Source organism: Adelges cooleyi, unplaced genomic scaffold (assembly GCF_023614345.1).
Source record: "Adelges cooleyi isolate 19-005CV unplaced genomic scaffold, UGA_ACOO_1.1 ACOO_flye_CR_arks_rails_tigmint_CR_PRNA_247, whole genome shotgun sequence".
Taxonomy (NCBI): domain Eukaryota; kingdom Metazoa; phylum Arthropoda; class Insecta; order Hemiptera; family Adelgidae; genus Adelges; species Adelges cooleyi.
Window position 1 is genome coordinate 12,763,607 of NW_026095912.1, and position 15,810 is coordinate 12,779,416.

Below are 15,810 nucleotides of genomic sequence, written 5' to 3' on the forward strand. Positions count from 1 at the left end.
TATATATATATATATATTTTTTTTTTCTTCAAGTATTATCAGTGTAATCAACCATCGAGTTGACTGATTAATGGTGTGTGCCGCGGTTATGTGTGTGTGCGTTATCTGCCGTGACCGAAATTTTGTTGGTTATGTGCCGTGTGTTCGTTTTTGATTCACTGCCCAATTCATTCCGAATTACAAAACGACGATACCGCCGCCGACCGGATATAAACATCATTTTTATTTTTATTTTCAACGCTATAACATAAAATCCGATATTGTCCATCTAAACTTAGAAGGCGACTCTACACGGTATTTAGGCAACACCCCATGGGATCCGTTGATCGTATGTCGTACATAGTTTTCGAGTGCCGCCGCCGCCGGTCGTAAATATTAATAACAATAATAATTACATTTTTACAACTAGCACACGACCACGGGACGTGTAACAAACACAAGTGTATTGTAAACATGTTATGCGACCACTTCCGCAGTGAATGGATCGTCTTGGCAAAGCGGCATTGTCGTTGAATTACTACACTCGTCTACCATTTTCTAGTCGAGAGCCAAGTATTTTGTTTTCAGACTGAAACGGGGTTTTTTTGTTTTGTTAGTCGACTAATCTAGTCTCTAGATAAACTGCCGGTCAAGATACTGTCGGCCGGCACACGCTTGCTTTAGATGGCTGTTCGTCGCGGTGCAACTCAGTAACGCGCGCTGTCCACTTATAGCTTACGCGACATTCATGGTGTTATCGATAGGCTTGCGAAAATCATGGGTAACTGGACCAGCTGTTGTTCGTACAATAGCCCCATACCGAGGCGCAAGGACGTCAACGGCGTGACCAACGAATTCCCCAAAGAGGGCGAAGAGAGCGTCGGCAACCTACAGCACATCAGCGAACGCGAACAGGACGATTGGAACACCGACCCGTCCTGCCACCCGAAAGTAGCGACCATCTTTTTGGAACGGTCCAAAGTTGAGAGTAAGTTGTCAATTTGGGCGTGACAAAATGTATTTATTCGGGTGAACGTATTGAACAACAGATTGTCATAGAACAAAGTGCTATAAAATCATTTTATTTAAAGACTATACTGTTAATAAAGTGTATTATATGCCCATTTGTAGTAAGTTGACAAATCTCAGTTTTTCTTTAATAAAATAATTCAACAATCAATATTAAACATTCAAACGATTATCATCTTGGCAAACTTTTTTTTTTATTGAAAGCCACTAGACTGTTTTACAGTAATTGGTGGCGGCCTTTAAAATTTTACGCCTTTCACCATTCACCATAAATTAATTTTCGTAGTTTTAAACTTGAAAAGAAAATATAATAGTCTACAAAAAAGTTTCCCATCTTAAAATATTGCTGCCCTAGACAACTGTTGCATGCCCTGGTTGACAGTTACAATATGCTTTAATTAGAATATTTGGAGTTAGTGACCCAAAAAATACATAAATGCACCAATAATCGGCTGCCAACTCATGATTTGAAGTAATTTTTTTTTTTCAAAATGTTCTTGTCAGCGACTAATTTATGGTCAGGAAACATAAGTAGGTTGCCTATATTGTACCCAAGATACCTTATTGTATACAATCTTTTGTTTTTATACATTCAATGTCCTAACCACTTGACACGAGGTTGCGACAAGTTGGGTGTTATCTTGAATGTTATTAATATTTGTTGTTTTTTTTTTTTACAGATGGCTTAACGAGAAAACAAAGTCAATCGCAGGTTTGTCATGTCAACAACATGTCTTTATGATGTTATGTTCTTGTACACAACTGATTAAGTATACTCGACACGTTTTGTTTTGTTGCAGATTGTCGACTTCCGATCTCTGAAAAAAAGTAGTTCATGTTCGACCATTTATTTGGACGATAGTACAGTGTCTCAACCTAATCTTAAGAATACAGTCAAATGCGTAGCACTCGCTATTTACTACCATATAAAAAATAGAACATCCGAGAGACAAATCAATATTTTTGATGAAAAATCACATCCCTTAACGGTGAGTAGAGAAACAAGTTATACATTCTCGGTGTTGACGAAACAGTTTAAACACAAAATAAATTACTCAATTATTGTGCTCAACAAATATTTTTCCGTTAGAGAGAACGTGTACCTGATAATTACGATATTCAAAGTCCAGAACACCGCCAAATCTATAAATTTGTTCGGACGTTGTTTAACGCTGCACAACTGACTGCCGAATGTGCGATTGTCACACTTGTTTATTTAGAAAGGTAAGTAACATTGTTCCATTTGGTTGACAAAAAATATATATATTTATTTACAATAGCATTGTTACGCCATTATAGATTGCTGACGTATGCTGAAATTGACATAACGCCTGCCAATTGGAAAAGAATTGTACTCGGAGCTATTTTATTAGCATCAAAAGTGTGGGATGACCAAGCCGTATGGAATGTCGACTATTGTCAAATTCTCAAAGATATTACGGTTGAAGACATGTAAGTAGAGTACATTTTTACAAATGTGCGAAAATAATTAAATAAAACAGTTTCACAGTCGACTATTTAATAGGTATACATATATTAGGGTGGTTCAAAAAAACCTTAATTTATTATTTTTTGTTTTTCTCTTGACAATATATTTATAGATGTAAGCAAAAAGATAATTTTTGATCTTTTTTTTAGGTTTTTTAAACTCATTTCAAGATGTGGTTCGGATTGATTTAATATTAAAAGTTAAATAAAAATTTCTATCATATTTTCCATTTAACTATTTTACTAACAAAATCATTAAATAACATAGTACATTTTTTAAAAAAAATTCTACTAGAATATTAGCAGATCTGTTCCAAATCAAAAATTTAATTTCTATGTCTACAGCAAGTTACTGCTGTTAATTAAATTTTTTTTTATTACAAATATTGTCTTATATAAGGTAACATTTAAACAATTTTTTGTGTTAATACTAAATGCCAAATATGTTCGGACAGAGTTAAATTTTTTGTACATTCTTGAAACTGTCCTAATTGGGTTAAAAAAAAATTCAAATTTTACAACAATAGTCAATACATTTTTCAAAAATTAAATCACTAATTACAATAGTTGAATTTAAAAACAGCAGTGTTGAAAAACCTTGAACAGGTGGAAAGTTATATGATTCAGATAACATTACCCATATTGACAATCAACTAATATTAAACACAATTATTCTAACACAACAAATCGAGCTAAGACAAATTTTAAAATTTTAATCTACATCCCCAGTAGTTCTAAGTAAACTAGTGTATATTTTCAATAATATTGTTAAGTATATATTTTTTGTTTAGAAATAAATTAACGCAATATTTCGTTTATTATAATAATTTATATGTATATATTATATAGTTTCTTTTAAACTTTGAGACATATTATTGAAGAAATTCGATTACCATTTACAGGAACGAATTGGAACGTCAATTCCTCGAAATGCTCCAGTTCAACATTAACGTTCCGTCCAGCGTGTACGCCAAGTACTATTTTGACCTTCGTTCGTTGGCCGAAGACAACGAACTAACATTCCCCGCGGAACCGTTGAGCAAAGAAAGAGCGAAGAAACTTGAAGCCATGTCGCGTGTGTTTGAGGATAAGATAACAGCAGAGTTTTTGAAGAACGGCATCAAGAAGTGGTCCAGTCTGGACAACGTAAGCAGTCAGGCAGTGACGCGAAAGAGCGCCGCTATTTTGTCCTAAACAAGCACAATACTACTTTTCCTACTGCTGCGACAAAGGCCGATTTGACTTCACCGAATTTGTGATCGTAATCATAGGTGTAATACTATAAATACATATTGTTACAAAAGGTGTACTAATTCTATATGCCTTTGCTAGATTCTTCTTTTTTTCCTCAGTCTAAAACAATTGTCATCAAAGTCTAATTTATTATCATTATTTTTATTATTATTATTTAAGTGTTTTATTTATGTGGTGTTTTCGTTAGATCCAAAACATCTATTCATTATTATTATCATTTAAATAGTTTACTATTCATTACTTCTAAATTTTTTAATATTAATCAAAAACGACCAATCAATTTTAGTATTTAGTACAATCGTCGTACGGCAATAGTTATCGAAAGCAATTTAGCGATCCTAACTATTGTTGTTCGCTCGATTAATCGCCATAATATTAGTTATCTAGACGCATGCGCGCGTACCTACCGTATCGACGGTAGAATGTCAATTCAATTTTCAAGAAAACTGAAGATTTATTTAATTTGTGACTCTTTAATTTATTTAATTAAATAACTTATATGTATAGAATTCTCAAGAACATTTAAATTGAATGTTTGTAAATGGATAGAATTTTAATGAAGTGAATTTTCATTAACAATCAATTGTGTTACAATTAATAAAAAAAAGTTTTAATTTTTTATTTCATAGGTTGAATTTTCAATAACAATTATAATATTGCGGTTTTTTTTTTTCATTAAAATGACGTCAACAAAAATGTCATGATAAAGTGTGATAAAAATTTTCAAAGTTACTCAAGTATTTAGTCAAACATAGAATTAGATGTAAACTACTTTTGTAAGTTATTTTTCTACTTTTACATTGTTTTCATTCGCTGGTTGAAGTTTCAACCTAACAATTGCATTTGTTAAAATACAACCGTATTTATCTTTTAATGTCGCTCAGTTCTATATTTATATTATGTCTTAACTAAACAGTGTATTATATTTTAAAAACAATAATTTGATTGTTTAATACTATTTATATACATATTATATATTATATCATTTCGATTGACTAAACATTTTTTTTTTAAATTATATATTTTGCAATAATTTAAATATTTTTATTTGAAACTAAGAAAAAATAAGGTTATAAGACTAAAAGTTTTTATAATATTATAACTATGGTAACAACATAAACAATAGTTTAATATTCAAACGCTTTTTAGTTTTTTTGTCATTTTATTTACATATATTTATGAATTTATTTCAAACACTTCTTTTACATTCCTGTTTTTTTTAACCATAAATAAAATGTGTTCAATATCGTTTACAATATTTTAATAGCATATTTTGAAGTACAGTATTTGTTTTATTTTTCATTCGTTCCAATACTTATTTTATTACTTGTAATCACAAATCGCTATTATAATTTAATGTGTTCAGTGTACAAGTTTATTTCTTCATGAAATAAATGTTCTATTTTAAAGTTTTCAAATGTTTGTGACACCTATTAGTCTACAAACTGTGGACTACTTTTTAAAGTAAATAAAATTATTTTAGCCATCGTCGAGTGCCATTTCTCAAAAAATCTACCGTTTTTATGGATACTATATTGGGTTTTTTTTATTTAGAGAATACATTTTTTAAAATCTCTAACATGATGATTAAAAACAAATTAAATTATACCCACGTACCAAAAGTATTACTAACACATACAAGCTTGTAAATGATATTTTACGATATCTCCAAACAAAACCATCCAAGTAGGATGCAGGGTTGTATATAAATAATCTCTATCTTTACCGATGATATTAAAGCCTCCCAAGCTTTATCAAAAAAATGTCTAATGATTTATTGAAATAGTCTAAAATTATAATACAATTTATATACTTTACTCATAGTTAACATATAAGAGAGGAGATATTATACCAATGGCAGTACCATTTTGGACGCAACTTGTTAAACGTCTGTGAATGAAAATAATACTGTCAGATTAGTAATATTGTATATCTATTACTAATTACCACTATAGGTAAGTATTCTAAATCAGCTATCAGTTTACGAATAACGATACAAATTACAATGCATAATAACAAGTTAATAACCAGAATACGACCACACTAGGTGAATTCTGATTTTACCACAATTTTTTAAATCCAATAACGAGCAGGTAACAAAAAATTGAGTAAGTTTTTGGCTTTTAACTTAAAAAGTATGTCCGTTTGACCGAACCTGACTTCACGATCGTTTTTGTCATGAAAAATACATATTGTGATGAATAAAAATAATTCCTTAAAAAATCACAATATTACATCAGTGGCGTATTTACAGGTGGAGGGGAGAGATATTAGAGATAGACCCTCCTTGGTCTTTTTAAAATAGAAAACAGATACACTTAAAAGTAAAATTACATTGAGAAATACGAAAATTATGGAAAACTGAAAAATTTTAATCTGAATCCAAATCACTATGTTTATCAATTCGTTCCATCACTTACCAGGCTGGAGTCGGTTACCAGCGTTGGTGAACCATATTACGACCTAACCGGTTACTGTAGTATCGCTGAGGCTCGCCGGGAAAAATATGTCGGTATCAACGTCAAATTGTGAAATATGAGCGTAGTTTATCTGATAAGCGTTCACACACAGCGCTTATGGTATAAATTAAAAAAATACAAATTGGTCAAGTGTAGAATGGTATTTGGTTTGTACGGCATGGTCGCGAACACACCATGAGGGCATGGATTCGGCATTCAAATTATTATTATTTAATAATGCGACTGAATGAACAATGATTATGTTGATGATGATAATGATTAAGGTGTACATGTGATAATTTTCATAAATGCATTATGCAACCAGACAGTTTACCGCCGTTTGTGTACCTGCACAACAATTACACTTACAGACTCAAGTTAGGTTTCTACGCGGCGCCGAGTAACCCGAAATTGTTTTCGAAAACCGTCAGGAATGAACTCGACAAATTGAAGTACAGTTACAACTCGGAGTAAGTACACGCGTTCATAGTACAATGTATGATAATGAGTATGTCTTACATAGGTGTTGTCAACATGGAAAAAATATTATGATCAGGAAAACTAAAGTTTAACATGGAAATAATTCCATTTTACATGGAGAAAATATTATGATCTAGCCATAGCTAGAAAACTAAATTCTATAATAATAATTAGATCTCGGTTTGCTTATCAAGTACTGATGGGAATCCTAAAATTCGGATTTTCACAAAGAAAAAAAACACTAGCCATTTAAAAATTGTTTAAATATTTAATATTAGTACAATATTTAGCTTAGTATCCTAATTAAATAGCTTTTTAGTTATGTTTTTTTTTTAAACAATCTTGATGATAAATTGCTTTCAGGTTCTAACAAATCCAAAATTCAAAAACAGTTAATATTTTTGGTCTTGTGTTACACACTTTACTTACATACACAACTTTTATATTGTAAAAATATTTAGTATTTATACGATTAATTAATTTAATGGCTAATATAATGTTTTTTGTGAAAACACTATCATCAAGTACACAAGTTAATGGTAAATTTCTCGTTTTTCAATAAAAATATATGGCCGACAATACAAACGGGAACATGATTTTGATGGACAATAACTAGGGCTCGCATACGTTTGTATGCAAAACAATAGATAAATATACAAACAAAACAAAGCATGTTACTTACACAATTTCTTATTTAACTATAAAAAAAAGCCGATCATTATGAATATTTTGTTATGAAAATAATGCCCATTCTCACCAGTTTGGCTTAAAGTTTAATTAATAAATTACATTAATCAACTACATGTTTAACAGATCAAAATGGTTTTAGCTCCAGGAGTTAGCAAAATAGGTATAAGCAACACATTATATCTTAGTAGTTATATAAAATCTTACAAATAAAGTTTCTTTCATTTAATTTATTTATTTCATTGGACTTTCAAAATTTTCTCTAACCATATTTTTGTTTCTTTCAAAACTAAATTTCAAATAAAATAATAAACAAATCCCTTCTAAATATTGGCTAATTGATTATAGCATCGAAAATTTGGCACATTCCATACATTATTAGGAAATAATTATAAAACTTGTTTTTAACTGAATTGATAGTCAATTTTTTGTTAAATAAGATAATGTTCAAGAAGAGACATTTTTTAATTTCATCAATAATATACTTCAATTTTAATTATAAATTACCTCAAACTATAAACTATAATAAAGGCTTTATGGAAAAACGCATTTTAAGTACTTTAAATTAACAAACATCTACTAATTAATTAATTATATTTCACTATATACTTAGTACATAATTTTTATTGTTTTCAGTTTAAAAGGATTGGTTATGGGATTTGGTCGAATAAGTTCCAACCAAGTGATACCAGCAGATTACAGTCATAACATCAACGTATCGGTTAATGTCGACATTTACATTTTCCGACCACCCATCGGATCAGTTATCGAAGGTTAATATTATTATAAGTTATTTAGTTCTATATATTTCCAAATTAAATATGAGAACTATGAGGAGAGAAAGACTTAGGCGGGTAATGGTAGTTAATTTAGAAGAAGAGAGAGCCATTGAAGAAATAGTTGGACGTCATCGAGAGCGACATAAGGATAGCAAACAAAATGTGTTATTGCTAAGACATACAACATAACAAGTAATGTTATCTATACTCTTTTCAAAATGAGATTGGTACGCAGAACAAAGCCGCGCCCATGCGCAGTAGGTGGCCGCCTGTACCGATGTAATTTTGAACAGAGAATATCTAAATTTGTTTTATTAATAAAAATTTAATATTATATTGTCCTACAAGTAATAAAATAACACTCAATCATTGTTACGATAATATTAGTTTTCAAAGTGTGAATTGATATTTTTAAAAAATTACATTTCTTTCATTATCGCTTAACACAACAAAACCGTATGTCATGTACGTTTTTAGAACGGTTTTGTGTGCTAAAAATTGGTTTTATAAAAATGAATCATAACAGATGAAATACTTAATTTCTACCATTGAAAACATGACACAATGCAACTATATATTTTATTTCTCGTTATTTTATTATTCAGTTATATAAGTTAGAATTAAACACTGTTGGTTTTATATACTGTATGAAATATTTATTCACTAGAAGAAGAAAAGAGTAAATAGTTAATCCTTTATCTTATCGACCTTTTCTCAGTGATAAATAATGCTTTTAGTGCTTTCAGATGAAACATTTTTTACTAAATTATTTTATATATACATTGCCTTTTTTAGTGTATTTGACAAAAATTAATAAAATTCTCAAGACAGTTGTTTCAAAACTACATTTAGTGGTTATAACTACATTGTTCAATGATATCAAGGATTTCATAAAAGCGTAATAAACAATTGTATTAACCTTTTTAAATTTTTGCGCTTGCACAGGTATTGTGTAATCACAAAAAAGGGTTGCTACAAATGTTTTTCGTTTAATTATAAATAAATTGATATGAGTGATAAATAATAATTTTAAAAGACAGGGAAAGGTATATTCTCCAAGTCTTAACTAAACCAATTAATGTAACCCTGTAAACAAATTTTGGTAATCCTTAAAGTTTGTATTGTATTCTTTGTTCACTTTAAGTAAAATAAATAAATAGAATATTGCCAATTTAAAACAAATTGTTGAACTGTACGAGTATTTGTTAGTTTATAAATAGTGAACTCTAATTAAAAGTTAATAAATTTAAAAAAATGCATAAATGAGTGTTGTAGCTTTATATTAAAAGTTGTTTTAAAGTTATCAATCGGTGTGTGCTAAATAATAAAACGTTATATACAACGTGTGATTTTTAATAACCTATAACTCAAATACTATTATCCATATAGAAAATGTTTAAATTAGAAAAATGTTGCATTTTATGTTGAAACTTTGCTCGACTAGTAGTGCATGTTGACTTCTGTAAATTTCAATTAAAATTTGAGTCTCCTCCAATTTTACCGGTGAATCTAGTTTCTACAACTGTTAGATTTTATCTAACAAATTAATAAAAGAACAGACATTACATTTATTTGTTGTTATATTTCTATGTCTTAATTAACATGTTAGCTAAATTTTGTAATGTTTCAAAACTCAAATTCATTGTTGAATAACAAATGTTATTTTTTTTAGCTGTTGTCAATCAAGTGAGCGAGAGCCATGTTGGCTGTTTGGTGCTTGAATTGTTTAATGTTTCGATCGTACGGCCAGAAAACAAACCTTACCGTTGTTGGCAAGGTTCCAAAGTAAAGAAAGACGACAAGATTAACGTAAGAATTTTGTCTTTTGATACAACCAAAAAACTACCTCACATCACCGGAGAGATAGTGTCCAATAGGTAATTATTATTATAGGTATTAGTACTTTTTAATAATAACTACTATTTACAATTAATGAATATAATTGTACAAGACTGTTGGTTTTTTTTTCTGATTTAACGCGTTTTATTCATAGTGACAATCTACTGAGTGATAGCGGAGCCGCTTCTGAAAGTGAAGCAGAATTTTTTTCAACAAAAGCCAGTTCCAAAGTAGCATCAGAAAGCGATACTGAGAGAGAAACTGAAGTAATCATGAAAAGTTGTCCCAACTCGTCGTCAAGTAGTCCATTGCACTCCAGTTTTACTCAGAATGTTTCTGGATCCGAACACAGTGTGAACAGCCTTAGTGTGACCAGACATAAACGATTCGAACAAATGCAAAAACATTTGGAAAAGAAGAAAACCGCCAGTCAGCTACAATCACAAGTGTTTATTAAACCGAGCGAACAGGGAGGCGATCAAACTAAGTTTGTATCAGATACAAACAGTCCCACCAAGATGACAAAAAGTCCTAACAAAGCTATAAAGAGTGCTATTAACGATTCCTTCAAACTGACCAACACCTCTTTAAATCATAATATAAATAATGACCTGTCCAAGAGAGAAATTTCAGATAGTAAGAAAAAAAAAACCCACCAAGACAGTACAAACACTACAAATTCCCCTTCGGCTTTGACCAAGCTAAATCAGAGTGGAACAAAAAATACTGACAGCAGTAACAGTAGTAGCAGCGACGAAGAAAACAAATCATTAATGAAGTTGCTCATCAATACATCGCTTACAAAGAGTCCAACCAATCAAGAATCAAAGAATAAAACGCCCAAAACAAGTAACCCTCTACATGTAGACAGTGCATATAAAGAAAATCCCATGTCTTCAGTGTCTTTAGATTCATCAAGTAGCGATGAATACAAGACTGTGAAAATGACGAATCAGGAAAAACTCCAGATGAAAACCACTAGTGATACGAACAGTAGCGACAGCTCTGACGACGAAATGTTTGAATCATTAAAATTTAATCAAGCTAAAAAAGAAAAAACCGAAACCCTTTCCAACTCGATACAAACTAATAAAGTTTTGAAAAAGAAAACAAACCAAGAAAGTACAAACGCTACAAATTCCCCTTCGGCTTTGACCAAGCTAAATCAGAGTGGAACAAAAAATACTGATAGTAATATCAGTAGTAGCAGTGACGAAGAGAACGAATCGTTAATGAAATCACTCGTCAACAAATCGCTATCGGAGAGTCAAACTAATCGAGAATCAATGAATAAATCGCCCAGAAAGAGTACGGCTCAGTCAACAAGTCTGGAAAAAGGCCAGACGAAAACCAATAGTGATTCGCACAATAGCTCCGACAGCTCGGACGACGAAATGTTTGAATCGTTAAAAATGAATCAGGCCAAAAACGATACCCTTCACAAACCTATACAAACTAATAAAGTGACGTTTCAACATCAGACGAGTAGTAGTGAAGACAAGGAAAAAGAATCGCCAATGAAACGACAAACCGATAAACCGTCACATCAAAGTCCTACTAGCAAGAAGCCAGTTGACAAGAAAGACAGTAAAAACATTATGGAAAGTCCTTCATCTGCATCGAAAATAAAAGCTAAACAAAAAAAACGTTTGACTTTGAGTGAAAGAACTAAACGCAGCCGAGATGCAGCCAAAAACGACAGTAGCAGTGACGAGGGTGGAATGGAATTTTTTAAAAGACTGTCGACCTCAACTCCCAAAAATGTAGACAATGTGAAGAAAGATAATAATATTTCTAATGTTACATCTGATTCGTCGAGTAACGATAATTGCGACACTACGATTACTGTGAAAAATGATAATAATATTTCTAATGTTACATCTGATTCGTCGAGTAGCGATAATTGCAACACTACGACTACTGTGAAAAAAGATAATAATATTTCTAATGTTACATCAAATTCGTCGAGTGGTGATAATTGTGACACTACGACTACTACTAAGAACAATACTGTGAAGACAACGATAACCTCTCAAAGCCACGCAAAAGATCAGCCAAACGCCAAATGTAATTGGAGTAACAATGTGAGGAATTCGAGTAGCGAGAGTTCAGACAATGAAATGTACAAATCTCTTAAAATGATAATTGCTAAAAAACCTCGCGAAACACTTGGCGATTCTAAAAAATTAGTAACAATCAATAACGTAACTTTTTGCGATACTAGCAGTAGTAGCAGTGAAGACGAAAAAGAATTATTAAATCCTTTAAGTGATAAGAACTCACCACAAAGTCGTATAATTGATAACAAACCTCAAACCAAGAAATCGCTACCTCAAAAAATTAAACATGATAGTTCTTTTTCCTCAAAGGTGGTCAACCTTAAGGATGAAGACAATTGTTGTACTAATGAAAATAATAATTTATCGTCAACAGAATTGTTGGACAAGGAGAAAAGTAGAAAAAATACTCTTTCAATTTCAAACATCACACCTGGTTCCAGTCCAAAGGTATCAGGTAAAAGAGCTAGCCTGAAAAAAAATGACACTGAAACTAATATTAAAGTAAACAACAGCGATGACGAAAGTGTAGAAAATTTTGACAAAATAGGAAACACTGCTTCCCCTCACAAGTACTACGAGGGCAAGAGAAAAAAATGCTTTAAATTACCTTTAGATTTAATGACCAAAAAAGGTAAAAACCGCTTGTCTGTAAAAAAGGAGCATTTATTGAATCATATAATGAGTGGTCGTTATAGTAGCGACAGATCAGGCGAAGAAATGTATAAATCAACAAAAATAAATACCAACAAGAAAGAAAGTGAAATCGTTTCAAACTCCAAAAGAACGGTAACAATAAATAACGTAATCTTGCAGGGTACGAGTAGCAACGAAGATGACAAAGATCCTAATAGGGATTTTAATTGTCTGAATGGGATATCGAATAAAGTATCCAATACAATTAAAAACCCTACAGAAAATGACAATCATGTTTGTTCAACTAGTAATTTACCGTACGAACAAGATGTTGTGGATGGGAAAAATAGAAAAAAGAAAAGCAAGAAAAAAAGTAAATGTGATGTATCTGAAATGCCTTTGATCGAAAATGTCAAATGTAGTCCAAAGAGTCCCACTATGAAATCATCAGGCACTAAGAACTCTCAGGCTGAAATTATCAACCGATTAACATTAAGAGAAAACGACAGTAACAGCGAAGACAATCTGACGCAATCTATTAATGAAATTTTGAAAAGTGCTTCAACTAAACTGTCAAAAGACGGGAAAAAAATGAAAAAGAATTCTAAAATTCCATTAGATCCGACGAGAAGCGATGAAGACACGACCCAAACTGGAAAACTCAAACGATTATCGAATCCAACCAGCGTTCTGCCGAATACCAATAATCATTTGAACGACAAAAACTCCGAAGATGAAACGTGCAAATCAAAGAAAAAGAAAAAGACCAAAATTAAAGAACACAAAAAACTTTCAAAAACCGGAAAAACGTTTCACGACATAAGCAGTAGTGAAGATGAAACTATGTTACTAACGAAATCTCTCATAAGTAAATCGGTTCCTGTGAAGACGACAGTTAAAATATCCGCCGAGGAAAATAAATGTACGGACGGTAATGGTGATTCTTCTCAGATTCAAACAACAGAAACAACTAAAAAAAAGAAGAAAAAAAAGAAAGATATACAAAACATCACCGTGGACTCTCCTTCAATAAAAACTAAACATACCAAAGTCGACAACACATCGATTCAGGAGACAAGCAGAAGTGAGGACGAAATCAAGTTATTAAATAGATCTCTTGTGAGTAAACTATCACGTAAAAGTCCAACTAAAGTTGCTGCCAAGAAAGTCGATAAATCTACAAATAACAAGATTCATAAAAATATTGATGTTTCCCTGGAAGATGTCGAAAACACTAGTGCCTTGGTATCAGCAACTACTAAAACAACCAAAAAGAAAAAAAGTAAAGAAAACAAGAATGTGGTAATGATGGAATCCCCTTCAACTTCTAAAAAAAAAACCAAACAGGAAAAAATAATCAAAAAAATTGCCAAAGAACAATGCGACAGTAGCAGTAGCGAAGATGAAAACGAATTAATCATGAAATCTCTCCATAGTAAGTCTCCGACTACAAAAGCCATGGCTAATGTATCCGTTAAAACAGCTAACAAACCTTCAGGTCTAACCGAAGCGATTAAAACGCCAAGTAGTAATCAAAAAGCAAAAATAAAAAAAAATTCAAACAAGATTGAATCCGCTGTACAAATCGAGTCTGAGCATAGCAACAGTTTGACGACAAAACAAAAGCCAAGAAAAAATAGTACACAGGCCGATATAATCAAAAAGCTTTGTCAAGACGCGAATGATAGTAGCAGCGAAGAAGACGAATGTTCCTTAATCAATAAAATCCTAAAACAAACCACCAAACGTGTAAAGGGCAGTAAAAAAGAAAAAAAAGTTTCTAAAGTTCCTTCAAAGTCATTGAGTGTTGACAAAAGCTTGTCTACCTCAAAGATCTCAAAAGCTGTGCCGTCGAACACGGCTAAAGTTTTGACACCAATAAAACGTTCAAGCGGTAATAGCTCAGAAGACGCTAAAACCCATAAATCACCGAAACAAAGTTCGACTGTGAAAGAAAAAAGAAAATCTCAAAAGTTCAAATTTACTAACTTAACATCCCACCAAGACTCGAGTAGTAGTGAGGACGAACATAATTTACTAATCAAATCTATTATGCTTAATAAGTCGCTACCTACAAGTCTGAAAACAAAAAAATCTATTGACAATAAAAATAACTCTTTTATTAGCAAGAAGGATAACTTTTCACCAGGTAAAAGTGTAGCCGACGACAGTAATATCAAAAAAAAAAGTAAAATTAAGACAGGATCGCCTTTGAGCTTAAAAGGCACTCCTAGCAATACTAGAGAAAAAAGTCCGACGCCAAAATTGTTATCTGTATCTGGTAAAAAACGCCATCGGGTCGAAGTGATAGAGCAAATAACCCAACCTAAAATTAATAGTAAAAGCAAAAAACGACCATTAACGTATTCGAACATGGAAGAAATAAGTAAAAAAAAGAAGAAAAAAGTGTAATATATTTTATTAGTTATATTTTTAACATAAATTTTTAATTAATGCATTGAAACATGTTAATATTTTTGAAAACTTGTTTTGTTTTTTTTTTAAGTTTTAAAAATAAAACAATTTATTATGGAAGTAAATGAGTCATAACTTCTCCTCTACCGTATGTACCTTCTTGCAGAACAGTTGATACAAATTTGTATTGGATACATAAAATATTGGTGATTTTTATCGAAAGAAAATAATATATACTATTCAAGTAAAATATAAATAAGTTGAAACACTTTGTGTGACTTTAATCTATATTAAAGTCTTTGATAATTATAAAAAAAAATTAGTTAGAAAACATTTGATAATTATCGTTTGGGCCAGATCAGATCTGTCAAATACTTAAAAAAACTTTTTGTTTTAACTCATAAAATCCACTGAATTTAATTTAATAATAAATAGTTTTAAATGTTAATACTTTATATAAATATCATTAATTATCATAATCATTCATTCTAATACCCAATTACTATGATTTTGGAACTAACATTTAAATATTGGTAAACATTCCATATTATAGCAAAGGATAACAATGTAGTTTTATAAATTGAGTTGTATTACATTGTAAACATTTTCCATCTAATCTATTTTCTAGAATAATTTAAAAGCAATTTTAAAATGTGTATTGACATTTTTCAAATTCATATCTTCAGTGATTTTATGTCAACTTAAAAA

General features: G+C 31.1%; 2 protein-coding genes across 2 annotated transcripts; both read left to right on the top strand.

The window, feature by feature from the left end:
* The first annotated feature begins 74 nt into the window (after nucleotides 1-74).
* Nucleotides 75-4,285, top strand: LOC126836503 (cyclin-Y). The gene is made up of 6 exons (XM_050569980.1): nucleotides 75-967; nucleotides 1,689-1,720; nucleotides 1,809-1,997; nucleotides 2,099-2,232; nucleotides 2,308-2,460; nucleotides 3,399-4,285. The coding sequence occupies exons 1-6, from the start codon at nucleotides 757-759 to the stop codon at nucleotides 3,688-3,690; spliced, it is 1,011 nt and encodes a 336-aa protein (XP_050425937.1). The 5' UTR covers nucleotides 75-756; the 3' UTR covers nucleotides 3,691-4,285.
* Nucleotides 4,286-6,314: 2,029 nt separating this feature from the next.
* LOC126836652 (serine-rich adhesin for platelets-like) lies at nucleotides 6,315-15,168 on the top strand. Its single transcript, XM_050570239.1, has 4 exons — nucleotides 6,315-6,679; nucleotides 8,013-8,149; nucleotides 9,828-10,032; nucleotides 10,149-15,168. The coding sequence occupies exons 1-4, from the start codon at nucleotides 6,525-6,527 to the stop codon at nucleotides 15,097-15,099; spliced, it is 5,448 nt and encodes a 1,815-aa protein (XP_050426196.1). The 5' UTR covers nucleotides 6,315-6,524; the 3' UTR covers nucleotides 15,100-15,168.
* The last annotated feature ends 642 nt before the right edge of the window (nucleotides 15,169-15,810 follow it).

Bases quoted from the DNA above. Each gene is read 5' to 3' on its own strand.
- LOC126836503 (XM_050569980.1), top strand. From the start codon at position 757: ATGGGTAACTGGACCAGCTGTTGTTCGTACAATAGCCCCATACCGAGG. The intron at 968-1,688 runs GTAAGTTGTCAA...TTTTTTTTACAG, and splicing joins GGAACGGTCCAAAGTTGAGA to ATGGCTTAACGAGAAAACAA. The intron at 2,233-2,307 runs GTAAGTAACATT...ACGCCATTATAG, and splicing joins ACACTTGTTTATTTAGAAAG to ATTGCTGACGTATGCTGAAA.
- LOC126836652 (XM_050570239.1), top strand. From the start codon at position 6,525: ATGCAACCAGACAGTTTACCGCCGTTTGTGTACCTGCACAACAATTAC. The intron at 8,150-9,827 runs GTTAATATTATT...TATTTTTTTTAG, and splicing joins CATCGGATCAGTTATCGAAG to CTGTTGTCAATCAAGTGAGC. The intron at 10,033-10,148 runs GTAATTATTATT...TTTTATTCATAG, and splicing joins GGAGAGATAGTGTCCAATAG to TGACAATCTACTGAGTGATA.